This window comes from Stegastes partitus, unplaced genomic scaffold, assembly GCF_000690725.1.
Source record: "Stegastes partitus isolate 25-593 unplaced genomic scaffold, Stegastes_partitus-1.0.2 Scaffold1549, whole genome shotgun sequence".
Lineage (NCBI taxonomy): Eukaryota > Metazoa > Chordata > Actinopteri > Pomacentridae > Stegastes > Stegastes partitus.
Window position 1 is genome coordinate 55,868 of NW_007579280.1, and position 19,266 is coordinate 75,133.

General features: G+C 48.4%; 1 protein-coding gene across 1 annotated transcript; it reads right to left on the reverse strand.

Moving 5' to 3' along the window:
• Positions 1-6,462: 6,462 nt before the first annotated feature.
• Positions 6,463-16,314, reverse strand: nptxra (neuronal pentraxin receptor a). The gene is made up of 5 exons (XM_008300490.1): positions 15,586-16,314; positions 9,800-10,082; positions 9,165-9,397; positions 7,178-7,357; positions 6,463-6,693 (listed from the first exon to the last, which is right to left on the reverse strand). The coding sequence occupies exons 1-5, from the start codon at positions 16,312-16,314 to the stop codon at positions 6,463-6,465; spliced, it is 1,656 nt and encodes a 551-aa protein (XP_008298712.1).
• Between the last annotated feature and the right edge of the window lie 2,952 nt (positions 16,315-19,266).

The window sequence follows — 19,266 nt, forward strand, 5'->3', positions numbered from 1 at the left end:
GGAGCTGGGGGGCGGTCCGATCAGGTGTGGAAGGAGCTGGGGGGCGGTCCGATCAGGTGTGGATCTCTTATAGCCTTCAGTTATATTTCTGTGGGCTGCAGAGGGCCCTGTGTTACAACCAGAGGAGCAAAAGCACCCGTTTCTGGGTTTGCTGCCTTTCTTTGAGGCGAATAATCCCAATAAAATAAAGTGCGAGGAAGAGATTTGTACTGAAGTGTTGGAATCTGGCGTTGGATCTGTGTGTTCTCCCACGTCTCGTCTGCTTGGTGCCGAGTGCCGAGAAGGAAATTAACACCCGATAGCCTGCCAGCAGCGGTTGGAAACTCGCTGTGACAGGCGATTTTGTTAAGGCGACAGAACCACAGCAGGTGTGAGACGAGCAGCAACAACAGAAACTATAACTCCTGCATAGTGCACAGTTCAATATGTCTCTCTCACAGCAGGTGTCTGGCTTCTATACAGTGAAGCACCGTGTTGTGAAGCTCTTCAGCCTCCACAGAAGTAGCTCCATCTCCTATTCGTGTTCAGAGTTTCTCAGATTCAGTGAAGTGTTTGGATCTCCAGATGTATGTGTGTGAAACGATGCACGAGTCGTCTGAACAGCACGGCGAGAGTCAGTAAAATGGGATTTGTGTGAATATTGTGTCCGACGTTAAAGAGATGAACGCTTTGTTGTGACTCCTTACTGAGTGTAAGCAGTTTGTCACACGCAGCGCTAACGAGGTTAGCGGGACTTCGACTCAGCTGACATGTCAGTTGTGTGACTGTGGCCGTCTGGCACGAGCTGGAGAGCCGCCGATCAGCTGAAGGTGCAGACTGGTCCGCTAAAAGAGACGATGGCGTGAACAAACGGCGCTGGGCTCAGTCTTATCCACTGGAACGAACGCCCAGGCTGCCTCGTGCTAATTAGAGATTACACGTCGTGCTGCTTTGTTGTTGCAGCGCTCACAGCATCGGTCGGTGTGTACAGGTGAGATCTGTGCTGCTTCTCACTGTGCAGCTTGTTAGACATCACAACGGGTTGTTAGCACACAGAGACTCCAAACTGATGTTGCATGACTGATGTCTGGAGGCAAAGAAGAATATAAAAGAGGTTTGTTTTTTAGAAAATCCCCTCTCCGGCTTTGTTTCTACAGATCTCTTGTAAGCCTGCTCTCCTTTGTGTTTGGCCAACGTGTCTGTAAGAACGTCAGCCTTACGCTGTGTGTGTGTGTGTGTGTGTGTGTGTGTGCGAGTAAGCATGTTGAGATGCGTCTTGGCTGAAGAAACGTTTGAGAAATGCGAGATGACGAATTGAGGGATTCGGCAAAAGGCAGGTGACAGCCGACAGGAAGGAGGACGAGGAGGGGGAGTGAGAAGATGCGAGGGAGGTGAGAATGGAGGCTGATGGAGAGGTGGGAGACTGAATGTTCTATTTCAATGTGTAGAAAAGAGAGACAACAACAGCTAACAGGAACCAGTAGAGCAGAATCAGCAGCAGAAGGCTTTAATGCAGTCCCATAAAGGAGGACGTGCTGCTGGATTAAACGCTCTCTGGGAGGCCTGCAGTGCTCACAGAAGGCTATGAGATGATTCTGAGAAAGTAGTTTGACATTTTGGAAAACATCTGCTTTCTTACCAAGAGTGCCGTAAAGAGTCTGTGTGTGTAGGACTCCTATACGGAGCTGATTGGCTGAAAGCCTGAGAGCCAGCAGCACCAGGAGAGCTTCAGAAGTCTTCTTCTGTTTTTCTGCCTTGCTCATGACTGTCTGTGGTGATTTCTATGTGCTGCTCTGTCTGTATCGTCATTCTATTTGAGAACCTTTCTGGTTCAAACGTGTGGCTGAACTGCTCCTGGAGCAGTTTCACAGTGTTTGAGCAGAGAAGCAGGCGAGCCGGTGTGCTGGAGCTGCAGTGAGTGGAAAGGGCTGTACGGTGACAGATAAATCTGCACATTGTAGAGGTCAGGGTTAGGGTTGCATGTGAGCCGCTTCGGGTCAGAAGGTTCAGGTAGGAGGTAAAGCTGACGTGAAACAGACACGAGGCTTCAGATGTTCATCAGTGACCAGAGAGCGACTTAAACCACAATAACTTTACTTTTTACATCATTTGTACAAAAAGTCGTAGCTTAGTGGTCAATGAGCGGTTCCATGTGATAAACCCAGTCCTCCCATCGTGTGCGGATAAAGACAGATGAAGTCAGGCTTCCAGGACGCTCAGCGTGACGCCTCGTACCTCGCAGCTAATCCATGAATATAGGAGCTGAGGCGAGCCATGCCAACGTCTCCACCTGTCTGTCAGAGCAGATTTCAGAGTTTAAGTCTTAATACAGTTAAATGAGTGGCTTGTATGAAACGCTGTGCTGTCGTCATGAACATGAAATGCCCACCAGACCTAAACCAATTAGAACAGCAGGCTGCGAGCGCGTTCATTTAGGTTAGCAGCACTTGAAGACGGGGTTCTACGAGAACTGACTTGCGTTTGTAGCCTCAAGTGGCCATTTGAGGAACTGCAGTTCTGGCACCTTGATGTTCGTAGGGTTAGGGTTGATCTGGTTCGTCTGATTTTCAGCCCCAGATGTTGCTGCTTCGCTCTCAGCGGTGTTTCCAGGAACGTTTGTTGTTGCCTGTTGGTCCATCAGCAGACTGGAGGAGAGCCGCTTGGCTGGATGTCATGAAACGAGGAGGAACAGGGCCAAAGCAAGAACCCGTCACATGTTGAACCAGAACTGGATCGCTGCTTTAGGACTGGCCTTGGTGGAGGACTGCTGCTCTTTACGGGCTCTACGAGGTTTCTGTTGTCGTTTTTTTAATTACCTTCACGCTTGTTACTTCATTAGTACAAAGAATAGTTTGATGGTGGGAGTTCAGTGGAAAGACAGATTTTATTTGGTGAATATTTAGGTGCTGCCGGCACATGGAGGGCTTAGCTTAGCATACAGACGAGGTGAAAACGTGCTTGTTGTTGGTGTTGTTAGGTGGATTTATTATCTTTGAGAAGCACTAGATTAGTTGTTTCCTGTTGTTGTGCTAATTTAAAGAAGCCAGATGCAAGCTGAGTGATCTGGAGCTTTTCATTTAAACCGATCGCACGTGGCTCAGTGTCCTGGAAGCATTCAGGTTTTTAGAAGCCACATTAGATCATACATGAAACACACGTAGAAAAAAGACTGTTCTGTTTGAAGACTTTCACTGAATGTGACATCCTGAGCTCTTCATGTCTAAAGTACAGGACAGAAATAGAGTCTGTTCTTCCTGATTACAAAAACATCTGATTGGTTTTCCCCAATCCTCGTCTTCTAGCTCATGAATGTGCTCCGAGCTTTTCTCCTTCAACTCTCCTTTAATTTACCTGAAAGAAAAATGAACAAAGAACCTGTAAAACAACGTGGGATGCTTGTTTTTTTTTAAATTGAGGAGATACGACATCTTCTTGTTGGATCTGCCGAGCGTTTGCTCTCACTGCTGCATTTCAGCTCCAAGTGTGTTTGCTTTCCTTCAATAAAAGAGGATCTGAGTGAAACTCTTATAGCCTTCAGTTATTGTACTTTTTTTCATGAAGGTACTAAAAGAACGATCTCTCTCTTTGCGTCTGAAAATTAGGACTTTAATAAAGAATTGATGTTTGCACACGACACATATGCAGAACAGTACAACACTCTACAAGACAAAGACACACAGTATTTATACAGTCAACATGAAGACAGACGGTACCGACGGTGGAGGAAGAAAAACCTTTTCAGTAGTTTTCAGTTCCAGTAAACATAATAATGCCGCACGACAAGAAAAAAAAGCCCAAAAAACTCCGACATGAGCTGACCAGACACCAAGCATGACACACACACACACATATATATATGTATACATTATATTGTATATGTGTGTGTGTGTAATCAACAGTGCAGACTGAGCGGCATCATCAAAGACACTATTCGGCACAGCAAGATGATTCTGACCTGATTTAGCATCAGTTTGGCGCCACTGCGCACAGGTTTCAAGTAATATGTTGGCAAATGTCTTATCAGTCCTCTTCAATCTTAAAAAAAAATGACGGGGGAGTTCGTAGAAACGCAGATGCTTAATTAGATCAAAATATCTTGCAGTGAGTGTTTTTCCATCAGGATAATAAATTGGATGATTCGTTGACGTGGGCACCAACACCCTGACAGGCACTTTCCACTGTTTCATGTTCGGGCAGAGCCGGTGTTCTGGAGCACTTTTTGAAATGAACCATTTGCATTGAACAGCAGTCGTGAATAACGATTAGATGTGATTTATTTTTTCAGAAGCACATCAAGGCCTGTCACAAACAAACAGTACAACTCATGCATGGGATGCTGTTCAGGGGAAAGAGTCGGAGGCTGCAGGCTGTTCGTTCGTCCAGAGGCTGCACGGATCAAAGTGGAAACAGTCGGTATCTGAAGCACGTTATGAGACAGTTTCGCTGTGTTTGTTGATGGCAGCATTTGAGACCATCGAAGAACAGAAAATGTGCAACAAGATTAGAGGAACACCAGTCAGCCACAACATTAAAACCACGTTACTTCCACCGAAGCACTGGTGCAGAAGAACCACTGTGTGGCAACGTTCCCTCCACACACTAGAAACTGCTCAAGAAAAGGTGTCGAGCAGCCCTTCAGTCTCAGCTGATTCCAACCGGATGGAACATCCACGGGATGAGCCCGAACAAGCCCGTTCCATCGAGGTCCCATCCTGCCACCCAGCGGAGCCAGGCCCAGACCCACCAGACACCCCAGAGAGCCCATTTTCATGGCCCAACAGGTCAGAACTGTTTGTGCAGCACCTATACAATATAAAGTGAGTGGTTCCGTGGTTCTGATTCTGTGGCTGAGCTGTGTGTGCTTCTTTGATTAGAACTTCATTTCTAAATGACACAAATATGGAAAAGCTTGTAGTAAATTAGTAAATGTCGCCTGGAAACAGGAACATTCTGCCAGTTTCCTCGAGAACAAGGACTTCTCTTCTCACTTTGATTTGGAATCCAGATAATGAACGAGTGAAGGACCCTCAGAGCAGAACAGACGAACACAGAAACAGGATGCAGGAAGGCTGGATGCAGGAAGTCCTCGTTAAAGGATACCAACACATCATGCAGAGGTGAGAACAGCGCAGCGTCACTCCTCCCATCTCATCTTTTCCTTCCCCCTCCTGTCCTCCTCCTTTCTTTTCTTTGTCTTTCATCATCTGCTCCTTGCTGCCATCTACTACTTAGTATTCCCGTCGCTTTCTCCAACACTCTTCATCACCTTACCTTGACTCTGAACTCTAAAGCTGTCACAGCCCTTAATTAACTCCACTCCGACCCCGCTGCACACATGGAGGGATTTCAGCTGGCTTGACACGACTTCTGGCATTCGTAGTGGAGGTCAGCTCTCCGAGGCTGAGAGCAGCTGGGAACAACTCGTTACAACCAGAACGAGCAGGAACTGTTCATGTCTGCAGAGATTTTCTTTTTTACTGTTAAATGAAATCATCTCCACTAATCTGAACTAATTAAAGGAAAAGTTCATCCTTTTAGAAAGTGTTACACGAGTAGATGAATACCACTGTCATGTATGTAGACGAAGCAGGATGCTACCACCGGCAGCTCGCTAACTTAGCTTAGCATAAAGACTGGAAACTGTCCAAAGGCCACAAAATCTGCTGCCTAACCCAACAGAGCTCACTAATTAATGCAATAAATGTCATTTGAGTACAAACAACATTTTTTTAGACACCAGAAGATGGATCAAGTGTTTGTGGGACCAAGGAACCAAGACGAGATGCTCACTGTGACAAACCTCCGTCGTTTCTTACAGCCTCATTTTTCATCTTTTGTTGCCAAAAAACAGAAAAAAAAAATCGGCGGCCAAATCAAAAGCCAGAATTGAAGCACTGTGAAGAGCTTGGTAACATAACCCGAACCACAAAACAGCTTTATGTTGGTTTGTCCTTGAATTTGTCTTCTGGTGGTTCGTTAAGCTAAGCTAGCAGGCTGCTAATGGTTAATGGAGGAAAGATATCCACCTCCTCATGTAACTCTGCTTTTGTTAAACGATGGCTCCTCCTCCTCGTTCACAGCTCATGGAAGTGTTCTGGCTCGTTGACTGTCATTAACATGAGATAATTATCGTAATAGGACTGCTAGCTGGTCGGAACAGCCACGCGTGGTATGCTAGCCTAATGTGGAGTGAATGTGAAAACAAAGTGCTTCATCGTGTTATTTTACTGATAAAGGAAACGCATCGTGTGATCTGAACCCGATCTGCAGCTGGACTGAGTTGGCCAGTTCTCCGCTGGACCTCCACCAGAGCACTGACTGAGAAATGTGGTGAGCAAAGCCTTCTGCAAATATAAACCATCAGTTTTTTTTACACATTTGTCATCCCATGCCACATAGAGTTTTAAAAGTTGTTTTAGTGATTACAACATCCGGTACTGATACGGGACGGATGGATTCTCGTCCTCAACGCCTCCCCGTCAGTCACTGAGAGCTCCTGCTGTGTTTGCTGCAAGGCTCGCCCGGGTCTTTGGTTGCTCCGCCGTGAACTTCGATCCCGTTCTCGGTCCAGGGGGCCACGCTGCCTTGGGTCACTTTACCGCAGCGCGCCAACGTGGCCACCTGGGAGGACGACAGGACCCGATCCCAGAGACCCACCTGGGACAGCTCTCCCACCAAGGCCTGGGATGAGTCAAAACCTCCACCCAGGGAGTCCTGCAGGGGAAAGACAACCGCCGTTAGAGGGTGGGATGATTCAAAATGAAAAACACTTTCCCCTTTAAGCAAACACAGCTTCAGCTGCTGCCGTGGGCAACACTGTGAAATCCCTTTGGGGGAGTTGAAGGAGATGCAGTAAGACGTTACCAGTACAGCAGGTCAACGCCGCCATATGGGAAGGGTTCTTCTGGCTCTGGGGGATCTCCTCTTGACCATCACGCTCACTCATTCACAACAACTTTAGCCCACTACCTCAAGGCTTCACTTGGCAGGAAATCAAACGGAGTGTTTGTTTTCACAGTGACTCTAGAAATCATTCATGCTTTAATTTACAACTCACAGGGAGGTGAGTGGAGTCCGCAGGAGTCTCAAGGTCTCTCTCGCCAAATTAGATCTATTTTGAAGCAAACTGCCGGCCTAGCCTGCCTCCAACCAGATCCAACTTCATTTATTCCTTCAGTCTTTCCAGCACACTATTCACCTGCTCTTGCCCCAGTACGAGCTCTCCTCCGGGTCTGATGTGATGTCCCGTGGCCAGTCCATGGCCCTCGCCCCTCAGCTTTCCCCCCTGGTAGGCCTGCCACGCTCCTCCCTTCTGGGTCCAGCTCACGCAAATGTGCTGCCAGCTGCCTCTGGAGAGGTTCAGGGGCAACTGTGTCACCTAAGAATGAAGCAGCGAGAGGGTTAGGGGTAGATGAAGCTGGTGGTTTGAGTCGTCAGGCGGCAGGCAGCCAGCGACACAAAGCCGACGTATAGTCTCATGTTGGAGTCTTCAGGGTCCTCAGCTGGTTATACAGCGTTTTCTTTACAGTCCCAAAGACGTTCTGCTGTCCACAAGGACACAGAACTTTCCTCCAGGCATCTATTAGCATAATGAGTCCAGTGAATGACAGCAGAAGCTCCTGCGCTGCAGCCTGCAGCCTCGCCTGTGATTTGAACACATGAATGAAGCTATTTAGCTTGTCTGCCAAATTGGCCGTTTCATTTGACGTGTTCTCCTTATTTGTATGCTAATACGGGGCGCTTTTTCATTCTTAATAGACATTAGGAATTCACACGGAGGCTGTAATGTTTTAAAAGCTATATATACCCTGGGGTGAACCCTGTGAAAAGCAATAGGGAAAACTCTGCTAGGACGCTTCTAGGAGGATCATCATTTATCAGCAGAAACAGACGTGTCTACAGTTTGCTGCATTCCGTGTGTATACCGTGCTGCTAGCGCTGCAGACTCACAGCCAGTCACTGTAGCTAACAGGAAAGCTATTAGCAGTTAGCATCCTGAAGCCGAGCTATAAAGGTGATGGACTGAAGGGAAAACGTGAACTCTTGACCTCTACAGCGACGGGATCTGGGGATCTGGTCTGCTGCAGGGAGGCCTTTAGCTGGCAATGTGAAGCTGACTGATGACAAGCTGTCGTCCAAAGGGCACGAGGGCGGCTGAACGGTTTAATGAGGATGAAAATGATGTGAGTCACATGCCGTGGTCTCAACCACTGGCCGTATGTGAAGAGGAAGAAACCCTCTGTGACCCACAGTGTGCCAGAAGAGCAGCGGTGAAGCTCAGCGTGGTCGCACCATCTCATCTACAAATGAGACAACGAGTGAGCGGAGGCGAGCCATGCAGACGTAACTGGGCCATGAAACGGGGCCGTACCGTCAGGCTGGCCCAGCTTTAAGCCTGAACCCACTTTAAATGGCTGCGCTGTACGATTGTCATGATTGGAGAACATGAGCTATAGACACCAACAGCTTTTTACACAAGCTGTTAATTTCTGCTGTAAAGTCTAGCATTTTAACACTGGGGTCTATGGGGACTGACTCGCTTTTGGAGCCAGCCTCTAGTGGTCACTGGAGGAACTGTAGTTATTAGCACTTCATGCTGGCCTCATTTTTAGCCCCAGAGGTTGAAACTGGATCTCAACATAGATAAATACCTCTGAACAATTCTGGTTAAGTCTGTCTCTCCACCACCACCATCACAACACCACATCAGGGGGCATCTATTGGGAGGATGGCGTTCTACTTGTCTGGTACACCGTAACACATCTTAAGTCAGTTGAGCTAGTTCAGTTATACAAGTTGTTAACTGATGGTAGTTTGTGTTTTCATCTTATGTCTCAAAGTGAAGTCGACTTACGGTGTTGAACTGTCCATTACAGCTCAATGCCAAGGTGCAGTGACGCTATGCTAGTGGCACCTGCCTCAGGCGCTTTCTGGTGTGTTTCTTTATTTCATTTGTCATCCATCTGAATATATGTGGATGCATATATTCCCGTTAATGAGATGCTTTGTGTAAAGAGTCTAAAGAGGTTTGTGTTGAGGTGCAGATGCAGTTCAATCATCAAATAATGTGAAATACGACCCACAAAGCCCGACATGATCTCCCTGGGACACCTTTAGATATGCAGCCGACGCTCGGCCTCTCCACGTTTCATCGTGGGAAGCTGCAGCTGTCGTCTCTACCGTACCTTGTCATTGACGAGCAGCTCGGCCGGTGAGTGCAGGCCTTGCAGCAGCACCAGTTCGTTGGGCTGCTCGGGAACGGCGTAAGACAGCGGGGTCCCGATGCCGCCCTCTGCAGGCCGCAGCCACAGGCAGGCGCTGAAGGCCCGCAGCTTTGGGACGGCGTGTTTCACCAGCGCATACATGTAGTTGGTCCGTGTTGGGAAGGACAGCCGGTAGCCCTCTGGGAAGGAATGGCCTGCAGTGAGCAGAGGATACAGACAGAAAGCTGTTCAGCAATTCAGTTATCTGTCAAAGAGAGATGAAATAATCCTGCTTTTATTATTTATCTGAGCTTTCTTCACAGCCAAACATCTCGTGTGGCTTTTTCTTTTCAGCAGAGTGGCAATTTCACAATCTTTCTGATCTTTTCTTATTTTCTTTTACATAATTTATTAATCACAAAGAACCCCCATGGCTTGATTTTATTAGGAGGAAATGAAAGTTAAACCTCTGAGGTCATGTTTTACTCGATTATTTGCCATCATTAGGGCTCAGGTTGTTATGCAGGACATTAAACGTCACCGTGCATCAGTGGAAACTACAACCACACACTCTGTCTTTGTTCTTGTGTTCTGTTCCCCCCTCCTTCCCTGAATACCTTCCTCCAGGCCTGAGATCCGGTGGTGTAGTTTATTGATGCCCCGGTCGATTTCCTGTCGGTGCTTCTCTGTTTCCAGCCTCAGGGCTTTTCTCTCCTTCTCCAGCAGCTCCACCTTCCTCTCCAGCTCGCCCTCCAAGTCTTCCATCCTCCAGGGCCTGTCAGCACCAGCTCTGTGCCCAGGATCGGCCAACCTTTCCGGGCCGCCAGACATCCCGCCTTCCTCTGGCACTCCTGAGGTGTTGCTGTCCGTCTGGTTGTGAGGAAACGGGCCAATGTCTGACTGTACAGAAAGGAGACGGTGGCTGTCAACTGGTGGCGAACTGGACTCTGAGGTAAGAGCTGTGCTTTCTCCGTTACGAGTGTTTATCTCTAAACATCTGGCCGCTGTTCCTATCATGTGTCGCCTGCATGCATATGTAAAGTTCTTAGAGCCAGTTAATGACTGATGTCTGTGAAGGATGGCAGTAGGTCTGGGGTTAGGGGCTGATGTACGAAGGCTCCCGCGCTGCAGCTAATCTGCTGTTTGTGTCTTAAAGGACCGGCAAAGCATTTTGGGACAACATGAACATTTGTGGGTTCTATGGGATGTTATGTGTCAAAGTGTTTCTAGACGACAATATTCCCACATATCAACGCTGTAACATCCATGCTAAGCTAAGCTAGCTGACAGCCAGCTCAGCACTCACCAGACACCAGGGAGGTATATATTCCCAACTCTTGGCAAGAATGTCAAGTAGTTTCTGTAAACCTGATGATTATTCCCTTGTTTGAACTCTGCAGCAGCTTAGCTTCCACTCTGAGCAGCATTTTGCTTATCACTGATTCTGTCGGATGCTATTTTGAGTTTGAAGTTTTCGCTTTAGAAGTTCTCATTTTTACCCAAGTGAGCGCACAAAGCTTTGGGTCAGTTCCTGATGAAGCCGAGCCAGCTCACGTCTACGGGGATTTTTTTCCGTCTTTCCAACACGTTCCAAATAATAGAAAACCAGAAATGCTGCCAAGAGAAAGAACTATTTCAGTGAGCAGCAAATTTATAGACTTTGCTGCATAATGGCTCCACGAGAAAACTCAAAAGAGGAGGAACGTGGGAATTAGAGACGCTTCCCGCTCCAGTGTGTTCACCAAGAACCTTGTTCTGTAATGAGCATTTAAAATAAATGAAGCCACAGGGACACGGGGAAACACACAGACATGATGTGTTCAGGACCTCCAGAAGGGAGAACGTCCTGCAGTGACAATAACATGAGAATATACAGCTTTAAACCCGTCTCTAAAGAATGCGATGCAGAGCTGTAGAATCTGAAGGAGAACTGGTTTGGGCCTCCAGAAAGGAGATGATTGATGGACTTTGTGTTAGCATGCTGTCTATCTATTTATCCATAAGCCTAGTATTGTGTAAGGTAAGTCGGTGGCTGTCATTTGAAGTGTGTTGTCTTCAGGTTTGCTGTAACATCGCCTGGCTTCCTGTGAGGGCCGGTGAGGCTTCCTGTGACGGCCTGTGAGGCTTCCTGCTGCAGCATCTTGTCTCATTGTTTGGTGGATTTTAAAAAGCATTTTGTCCATCATTGCTCATCTGTGTTTACTTTGGCCGGACACGTTTCTGTGTTATGTTCAGACCAGATACTGCCTCAGAGGACTGCTGGACTCTCTGTAATGTCATACTGAGAAGAACTCTACATGACTTCTGCTGTAAACTGAATTATTTCCATTCTGTTGTAGTTCTATCAGATACGTCGTCCCTGCACAGCTCGTTCATACTGATTCATCCATATGCAGGCAGACGTGGGGAAACATGCATTCGTATGTTCTGTGTGACCACAGTAACTGTAATAATCACATTTTTTTATGAGCAACAACTAAATAGAACAAAACCGAAGCATCTCCTCAAAATATGCCGACAGGAAGCCTGGAATCAGAAGCACCTGTGTGGTGGGTGATCTTCTCACTAAGGCGTCTGACAGGTGTGTGAGGAGCCTGGGGTGAAGCTCCAGGCTTCTGGTATTTACATGTGCAGGTGTCAAACATTTTGAGAAGGAGAACTCTCAAACTGTGACGCCCTGTCAGACACAAACACATAAATGAGAATAAAATGGATCTGGTGTAGCGTTAGCGTTAGCGTTAGCGTTAGCGTTGCTCTGCTCGTACGTCATTGGGTATTACTGACTCTGAGCGGCTGCTCTCCACTGCAGGAACTTCCACCTTTTGCGTGTTCTGGCCACCGGCGCCGCCCCCACAGGACGCCTGCTTCAGGATAGGAACCTTACGGCGCCTCTGAGAACCTGCTGGGTGCAGCTTCATGCTGATTGGCTCAACTTGGGGAAGACAGCAACTAAAGCGCTGTTTTTTCTGCCCTCTCTTCGAGCAGCACCCTCCTCCTCTCAGACATCTCCATGAAGGATGTAAAACCCGCCATATGGGCCAACAGCAGTGCAGCAGCCATCTCAGTTCCCTCCAGTGTCGTCGTGGTTTCACGGGTGAAGCTAATTCTAGTTTGTTATGTGGCCTTATGGTGGATCCCACACGGCAAAGGAAACAGAAATACTGAAACTGCTCGAGCTCCTGCCTAGAGCTGAGGGTTTTGCTCCATTAGTGTTTGTAGTCTTTGTCTGATTTGGGATCTTTGTTACAGATTTGACTTTTCTTGCAATATATTTATTCTTCCTTTCATTCTTGCCAGATGTTTTTCTCCTGATGACAGTCGGCTGTTCTGCTGCTTTCACAATGAAGCCTGAAGATGAAACGTTTGCTAGTCGACACTAAACATGCTCCACAGTTCTGCAGGTTTTTGGTCACAAACCAAAGTTTAACAAAGTAAAACACTGAAGGAAAAGTCACAGGGAGCATCAGACAGGTTGTAAGTTCCTTCCTGGGTGAAGGTGATCCATTTAAGATGAAACTTTAATAACCTGAAGGAACTTCTGGAGTCAGATGCTGCCCAGAAACTATAACGTGGAAATGCAGAGTGTGTAAAGTAGAAAAGCAAAATGATCGATTACTGAACTAAAATACGTAAAAGAAGGCCAGACCAGGACAGGAACGGTGGAGACGACACCAGAGTGATGATGAGATGGTTCTCCAGGAACGTGACTGAACTAGAAGCTCTGTGTGGACCCTGAGTCGACACCACCACACTGCATCCTTCACTACATTTTTGAGGGTAACAGATTATATTTGTCTGAAACATGTCACAAACTGCTTTTAAGCATATTGTTGCTCCTTCTCAGCCGACCCGTCACATATTGGATGGGACTGGACTCATCGCCACGGAAACCCGTAAAATGGAGGAAGAATCCTCAAAAGCGAGTACGTAGTGCCTCCGTTCACCACCACAGCTCCAGCCTCATAATGCAATTAACAGGCTGAAATGACGGGTTTATCTGATCTTGACAGCTCTGGCGGATCTCAGCAGAAGCTTTCACATCAATATTTTGCACCGTGTAAAACCTGGAATCTGTCAGACGTGTGGAGGAGCGCTCGCCTTCGTCAGATCCTGTGTTTATGAAGCTAAACGTGCACATCGGTTTCAATTGAAAGAAGCACTCGTCACCTGCACTGCTGGTGGGATGCTGCAGGTACTGATGAAAGTAGGAGGAAGAGAATCTGACACGCAGCCAACTGTGGGCAGCAGACAGGACACGAGTGGGCGTGCTCAGGCTTTCTGCTAAATCTTTCTTTAACAGACGGGCAGAAAGTGGGAATAAATAGGAAATGACAACACATGGGTGGCAGGGGAGGACATGTGGAGCATTTACTGAGTGTAGGAGGGCAGATCAGGGGCACCCAGGCTTGTAGCATGCTGTGTGTATGTCCACATCGAACCAGGTTTGTAGACCTAACGATGCTTTCAACATAGGGTAGGGTTATTATTATTATTATTATTATTATTATTATTATTATTATGATGATCCTTTTGCACATTTCAGGTTCTTGTTTACATTTTTGTCTGACTCATAACACTGATCTTATTTATCTTGTGCACTTAAAAGCTACAACTGTCAACACTTTAATCTACATTTTGCACTAAAACACAAACGTCCTGGACCCCTGGATAGCTGGGCGGGTCGGGCGGGTCGGGCGGGCGACCCACGTACAGGGACTATAATCCCCGCCGCGGTTCGATTCCAGCCAGCGGCTCATTTGCTGCATGTCTTGAGGTCTTGTACCGAAGGGATTAATAATAAATGAATTAATAAAGTTTTATTCTTCTATTCTAATTCTAATGTCGCTCGCCCACTCTCCTCACAACGTCTCACTGTCACGATCATTTAAGGTGGAAAAACCCCCAAAATATCTTTAAGAAAACAAACAAAAAAAACAAACTAAGTCCAGTTCCTCACATGTGAACCTACTTGGCAATAAGTCATTCTGGTTCTGATTCTGACTCTTTAAAAGCTGAAGTATCTCCCACATCATATAGTTTTAAGGCCTAAATACATTCCTTCTAAGAAATACTGAAGTTTAGTTGAATAGGAGCTGGCGCGATGGCAGAGTCAAGGTTCAGCCTCTGAGGAGCAGGAATGCTTTTTATCTGGTGGACATGCACCAGAGTAAAGACACAGAGCTCACCCTGTGCAGCCACTTCACACCTCATCGTGCTGATATTGGCTTAATTCATGCAAAGTAGCTGCACGGAAACAAGGTCGTGGTTCTATGAGCAGCTAAACACTGACGCTAGCAGCACAGCATCAGCACGTAGCCTCGGCTCGGAGACGGCGCTCCTTCATTCACATCTCAAGCACACACCGAGGCATGTTACAGAGAGCCCCAAGCTGCCGACTGGCGCCTCCGCTTGGGTGGAAACCGATAACTGATGATCAGCGCCGGAACCACCAGGTCTGGCTTTGAAGCTAGTCCGGACACAGGAGTCATGACAGATTTTATTTTCTTTCTCTGGAAAGAGCGAGAGCTTCTGGAGATGATGCATGATCAGCACAAAAAGAGAATGTGAGCAGGAAGCTGGAGGCTCTCCATCAGTGCACCACATCACATGTAAACACCAGCAGTGAAGGAGGCCAAGGAGCTCCTGCACCGAGGAAACAGGCAAACATGCTGCTCTTAACATCATCTGCTCACGTCTACGCTGCAAAACGTGCACAGGAGGACAAAGAAGGTCTTCAGTTATACCTGAAAGTGCTCAAACAGCCTGAACAGAGCCAGACATGAGCCGGGCCGGCCTGTCCTACATAAGCTAGCGCTGAGTGAGGACTCTGCTGCAGAGCAACACATGCAGGCAGCTCATACATTATGGATGGTTTCTCTTTAACCAGAAACATAAAAACGAGGTTATTCATCATCTGAGCGCGGTCAGCCTGTTACATGTTGCTCTGCTATATTCCTCCTGCACCCACAGCCCAGCTCCCTCCAGCCTTCTTTAGATTCTCATTTCCATCTGTTTGCTTGACAAACTAGAATTTGCAGCCAAGGCAAAGCAAAGACATGAACATGAGCAGCGGTTCTGTAAATAAAGATGATCCAGATGGAGCTAGAACAACATGGTTCTGGTTCAGCCTTTTGTTCTCATTCAAAATGGAAAAGCTTTTGCTTTCATAAACCAAAGCCAGAGGAGCTCCTGAGTGAAGAGGAGACAGATGTAGGCCTGGATGTCAACTAGATGATGACTTCTACAGCTAGAGGAGGAAGAGGAGCACCTCTGGACCCTGTAGGATCCTTCCTTCTGTCTGAAGCTCACATAGCGTGAGAGCAGAAGCTGCTCCTGGGGACTGAGCCCCCCTCCAGGAGGTGTCCTCCAGGCTCCGGGGTGGATGAGGTGTGTGTTTTCCTACCTCCAGCTTCTCTATTCGGTCTTTGAGCTGAGTGATGGCCTGCTCCAGCTCGTCCACGGCTCTGACGGTGAGCAGATGGACGCTGTCGTGCGTGGAAGCCGGGCTGTCCCGCACCATGATCCGCTCCAGGTGCGCCTCCTGCTCCGCCGCGCCTTTGCCCCCCCGCAGCCCGGCGGCAGCGCTCCCGCGTCGGTCCGCGCTGCCGCCGCCGCCGCTCTTCCCGTCCAGCCCCTTCTCACACTCGGATAGTTTCCCCGTCAGCTCCCTGATGGTCCTCTGGTCCGTTAGAATCTGGTCTTTCTGCTGCAGAACCGTCTGCCGGAGCTCCTCCGCGGCGGTGCGGAGGTAGCCCCAGTCCTCTCCCGCGTACAGCGACGGCTCGTCCGCTTGTTGCTGAAAGTTTTTCGGGTTGCACTCTCCGGCGGGGATCGGGGTGCAGATGAGCCGGCTGACCGTGGGGTCATGTCCGGTGAGTCCGGTGACCCCGTCCAGCCCGCTGAGCCCGATGTTGAAGGTGGGCGCCTCCGAGTCGGGCGTTTCAGAACCGTGGAGAGCTCCCAGAGATCCGGCCCGGGCCACGGAGCCCCCCGCGGCGGGGGTCTGCGCCGCGCCGTCCGGGTACAGCGAGTGGTTGTCGGTCGCCGGCTGTTGTTGTGCCGCAGCAGCCTTGGAGGATCCGGTGTGGACAGCCGCGATGATGCAGATAACCGCTCCGATGAAGGCCACCATCCCGGCGGCCAAGATGATCACGATGAACTTCAGGGTGGCGGCGGAGCGGATCGATTATTAGAAAATCTAATAATTAGTCTGCTGGTGTGGAAGGAACACAGGTCCAAAAACAGCAACAAGAAAGTGTCTAATTACTGGTGAGAGGAGAAGGAAGGAAAAAACAAATCAAATCAAATCACTCTTCACGGTTTCTCTCCTCTTCCAGGAGAACGAGCGACCAGAACCTCCGAGCTGCTCACCATCACTGATCAGTGAAGCCTCAGACCGTCCAACACCTCCTCCTGCTCAGCGCGCATGTCCTCCGTGTTCAGGCAAAATCCAGCCTGTTAACAGCGAGCAGGAATGAGGGGGAGAGAGAGCTGAAGTTAGACATGGAGGCAGGACTGGTGCAGCAGCCTGGGGGGGAAAGAAAAGCCCCTGATAGGAGGGATAGGGGGAGATCAGGGCATTTGGGGTTTTAGCAAACATTCATCCTCAAGAACCATTTCTGTGACTTCTGTTGCTTGTTGAACACGTGTTTCTGCACCATCAGCCGCCTGCATGCACAACAAACCCCATCACATGAGAAGATGAGCTTCCTCCTCCCCCGGGCCGACACTTCCCAGCTCAGGCTCCAGCGCTGTGCCGTGGCCATAAGTCAGCCGGTGGAGCAGCTCCACAGCAGCACACATGACAGAATGATGACCCCGCTGTGGGTTTGTGGCTGCAGAGCGCCATGAAGACCTGCTTTCATGTTCATCTCTGTGCTCGCCTGGGCCCAGATGTGTAAATATCAGTGTGATGCATGCATGTAATTAAAATATAAAACTGCAGGAGAAGAGAAAATGCAGGCACTGAGGCAGGTGCTGAGGATGGAGGAGGTGGGGATAGGGTGAGAGCCCAGATTCAAGATGGGGGACGGAGCTCCTGGGCTTCACTGGAACAGTAAAAACAGAGATCATGACGTAGAAATCAGGACGAGGCTTTGGGAAAAGAACAGTCAGTGGGGTAATAACGATGTCTGAGCTCCACACATTTGTATTCAGCGTGCAGGCGAACTGGTGGCGTCCTCGGCCCAAAATAGCTCTGCAGCAGCACTTCCTGTTGTCCTTATTTGCCTTGTTAGTGTAATGGTCTCAATGTTGGCTGTGTTCAGCTTGAAAAGTACAGAGCTGGACGGGATGCTGAGCTGACTGAAGCCTCCACCACCGGAGCTCGGCCCACAGCAGCTGATATCAGAGTGCACTGAATCGGGTCCGTCTGGGTGAAGCCTCGGCTCTCCTGCAGGCTGATGATCCAAACATGCTGCTGATCTGCTGTCTCTGTAAAAGCTTTTTGTGGGACTCTGTGGGCAGCAAGTCTGAGCTCGACTGATCATCTGAGTCACCTCTGACCTGCGCTGCTGAGATGTCGGAGCTTTGAACCTCACCTTAGTAGGAAATGTTCTGTCGGGGCACTTTGCTCGTTCTTTTCACAATCTGTGATCGGTGCTGCTCGGCTGGTTTGCTGAAAGTCTGAAAGCAGAGATTTCTTTGTTCGTAGAAATCGTTGCATGCAAGCGAGTTGGTCTCTGACTCACTGACAGCAAATTAGCGTTCCTTCGTTATGTCCAGCTTGTTGGCATCATTGTTTCTGTGTCCTGCTTTGGTCTTGATGCAGCCTCTGAGCTGTCCGGGCCTTGGTCCTGCTCTTATTTAGTCACCTGTGAATTCCACTGTGGTGCAGAAACGGATGCAGAACATTTGAGAAGTTTGAGGTTTGCAGTGAACATCCAACAGGTTCAGTCACTGCCAGGAGGTCTGCAGTGGTGGACAGTAACTGGGTTTAACCCGGTCCCTCCGGTACAGCGAGTCCTTAGCGGAGCATTTACTCCTCAGGCCGCTGTTTCCTGTCAGCGAGACTTCAGAGGTTAAGCTGAACGTTTTACACAGTGGATAATAAAACAGCGTTTATATAAAAAAAGAAACCACGCAGACGGACATTAAATCAACAACTTCCACTTTTTCTGGCTTCTTGGAGGTCACATTTCAGACGTTCACAGCTCTACTCAACACACATGCTTCTCATTTCATTCAACTTTAAATGATCCAACGTCTTTCCAAAAGATCAGAAAAAACTCTCACGCTGATCATTTGATGACGCTCAGATTAATCTGCTAATCATCATAAAAAATAAAGTGTTCTAGACCGACGATACAGCAGATTCAGCCCAGACACAGAATCCTCAGTACCAGTAGTCCAGAACCTGTCATATATATGAGACTGAATCCTCAGTACCTGTAGTCCAGAACCTGTCATATATATGAGACTGAACACTTTTCTTTGATTGTATTTGTGCTTTTACTTTGTAAGCTTGTGAATGCAGGACTTTTACTTGCTGGGAGTATTTTTATGTTTTGGTGGTGGTGCTGTGAGTACTCTGAGTACATTTAATGTTCTGATGCAATGCTGCCTGTTCCCGTCAGTACTCAGCAGGCCAGGAGCCGAGCAGGGATTTAATCAGTCTGAGGTGTGTTTGCTATTCGGGTCGTGTTCCTCTGAGTTTCTGGTGCCATCTACTGTGCAGCCGCTCCGTCTCTCTCCAGCAGAGCCTGTCACATGCTAAGCTCTGAACAATTAGCCTGTGAACTAACGGCATCAGAAACTACTGACGACCCGCCTGGACTCTCGACACGCATCCACCGTGTTTCACCGTCCGGGCAGAACCTCCATGTCTCTGCAGCGAGTTCACGCCGAGTCCACCGCCTCTGACATGTCAGAGGAAGGAAGCAGCCCTCAGTCTGACAGTAATGAATCCATCACAGCTGCGGGATGCGAGCAGCCCTACAGCGGGTATTTCAGCTGGGCATCGAGAGCGCTGAGGAGTGGGCTGCTGCCAAAATGTGATGGTTGCTTCTTTTTTTTTCCCATTTCAGAGAAAAAAGTCGTAAAATTGCAGCTTTGATTTGGCCTGATGCAGTATGTGCATGTAGAT

What these genes read in the sequence shown, in the direction of transcription:
- nptxra (XM_008300490.1), bottom strand. Translation starts at nt 16,314, where the DNA reads ATGGTGGCCTTCATCGGAGCGGTTATCTGCATCATCGCGGCTGTCCAC. An exon ending in ACCGAATAGAGAAGCTGGAG is followed by an intron (nt 10,083 to 15,585) that starts GTAGGAAAACAC and finishes CTTTCTGTACAG; the next exon opens with TCAGACATTGGCCCGTTTCC. An exon ending in GATCTCAGGCCTGGAGGAAG is followed by an intron (nt 9,398 to 9,799) that starts GTATTCAGGGAA and finishes TGCTCACTGCAG; the next exon opens with GCCATTCCTTCCCAGAGGGC.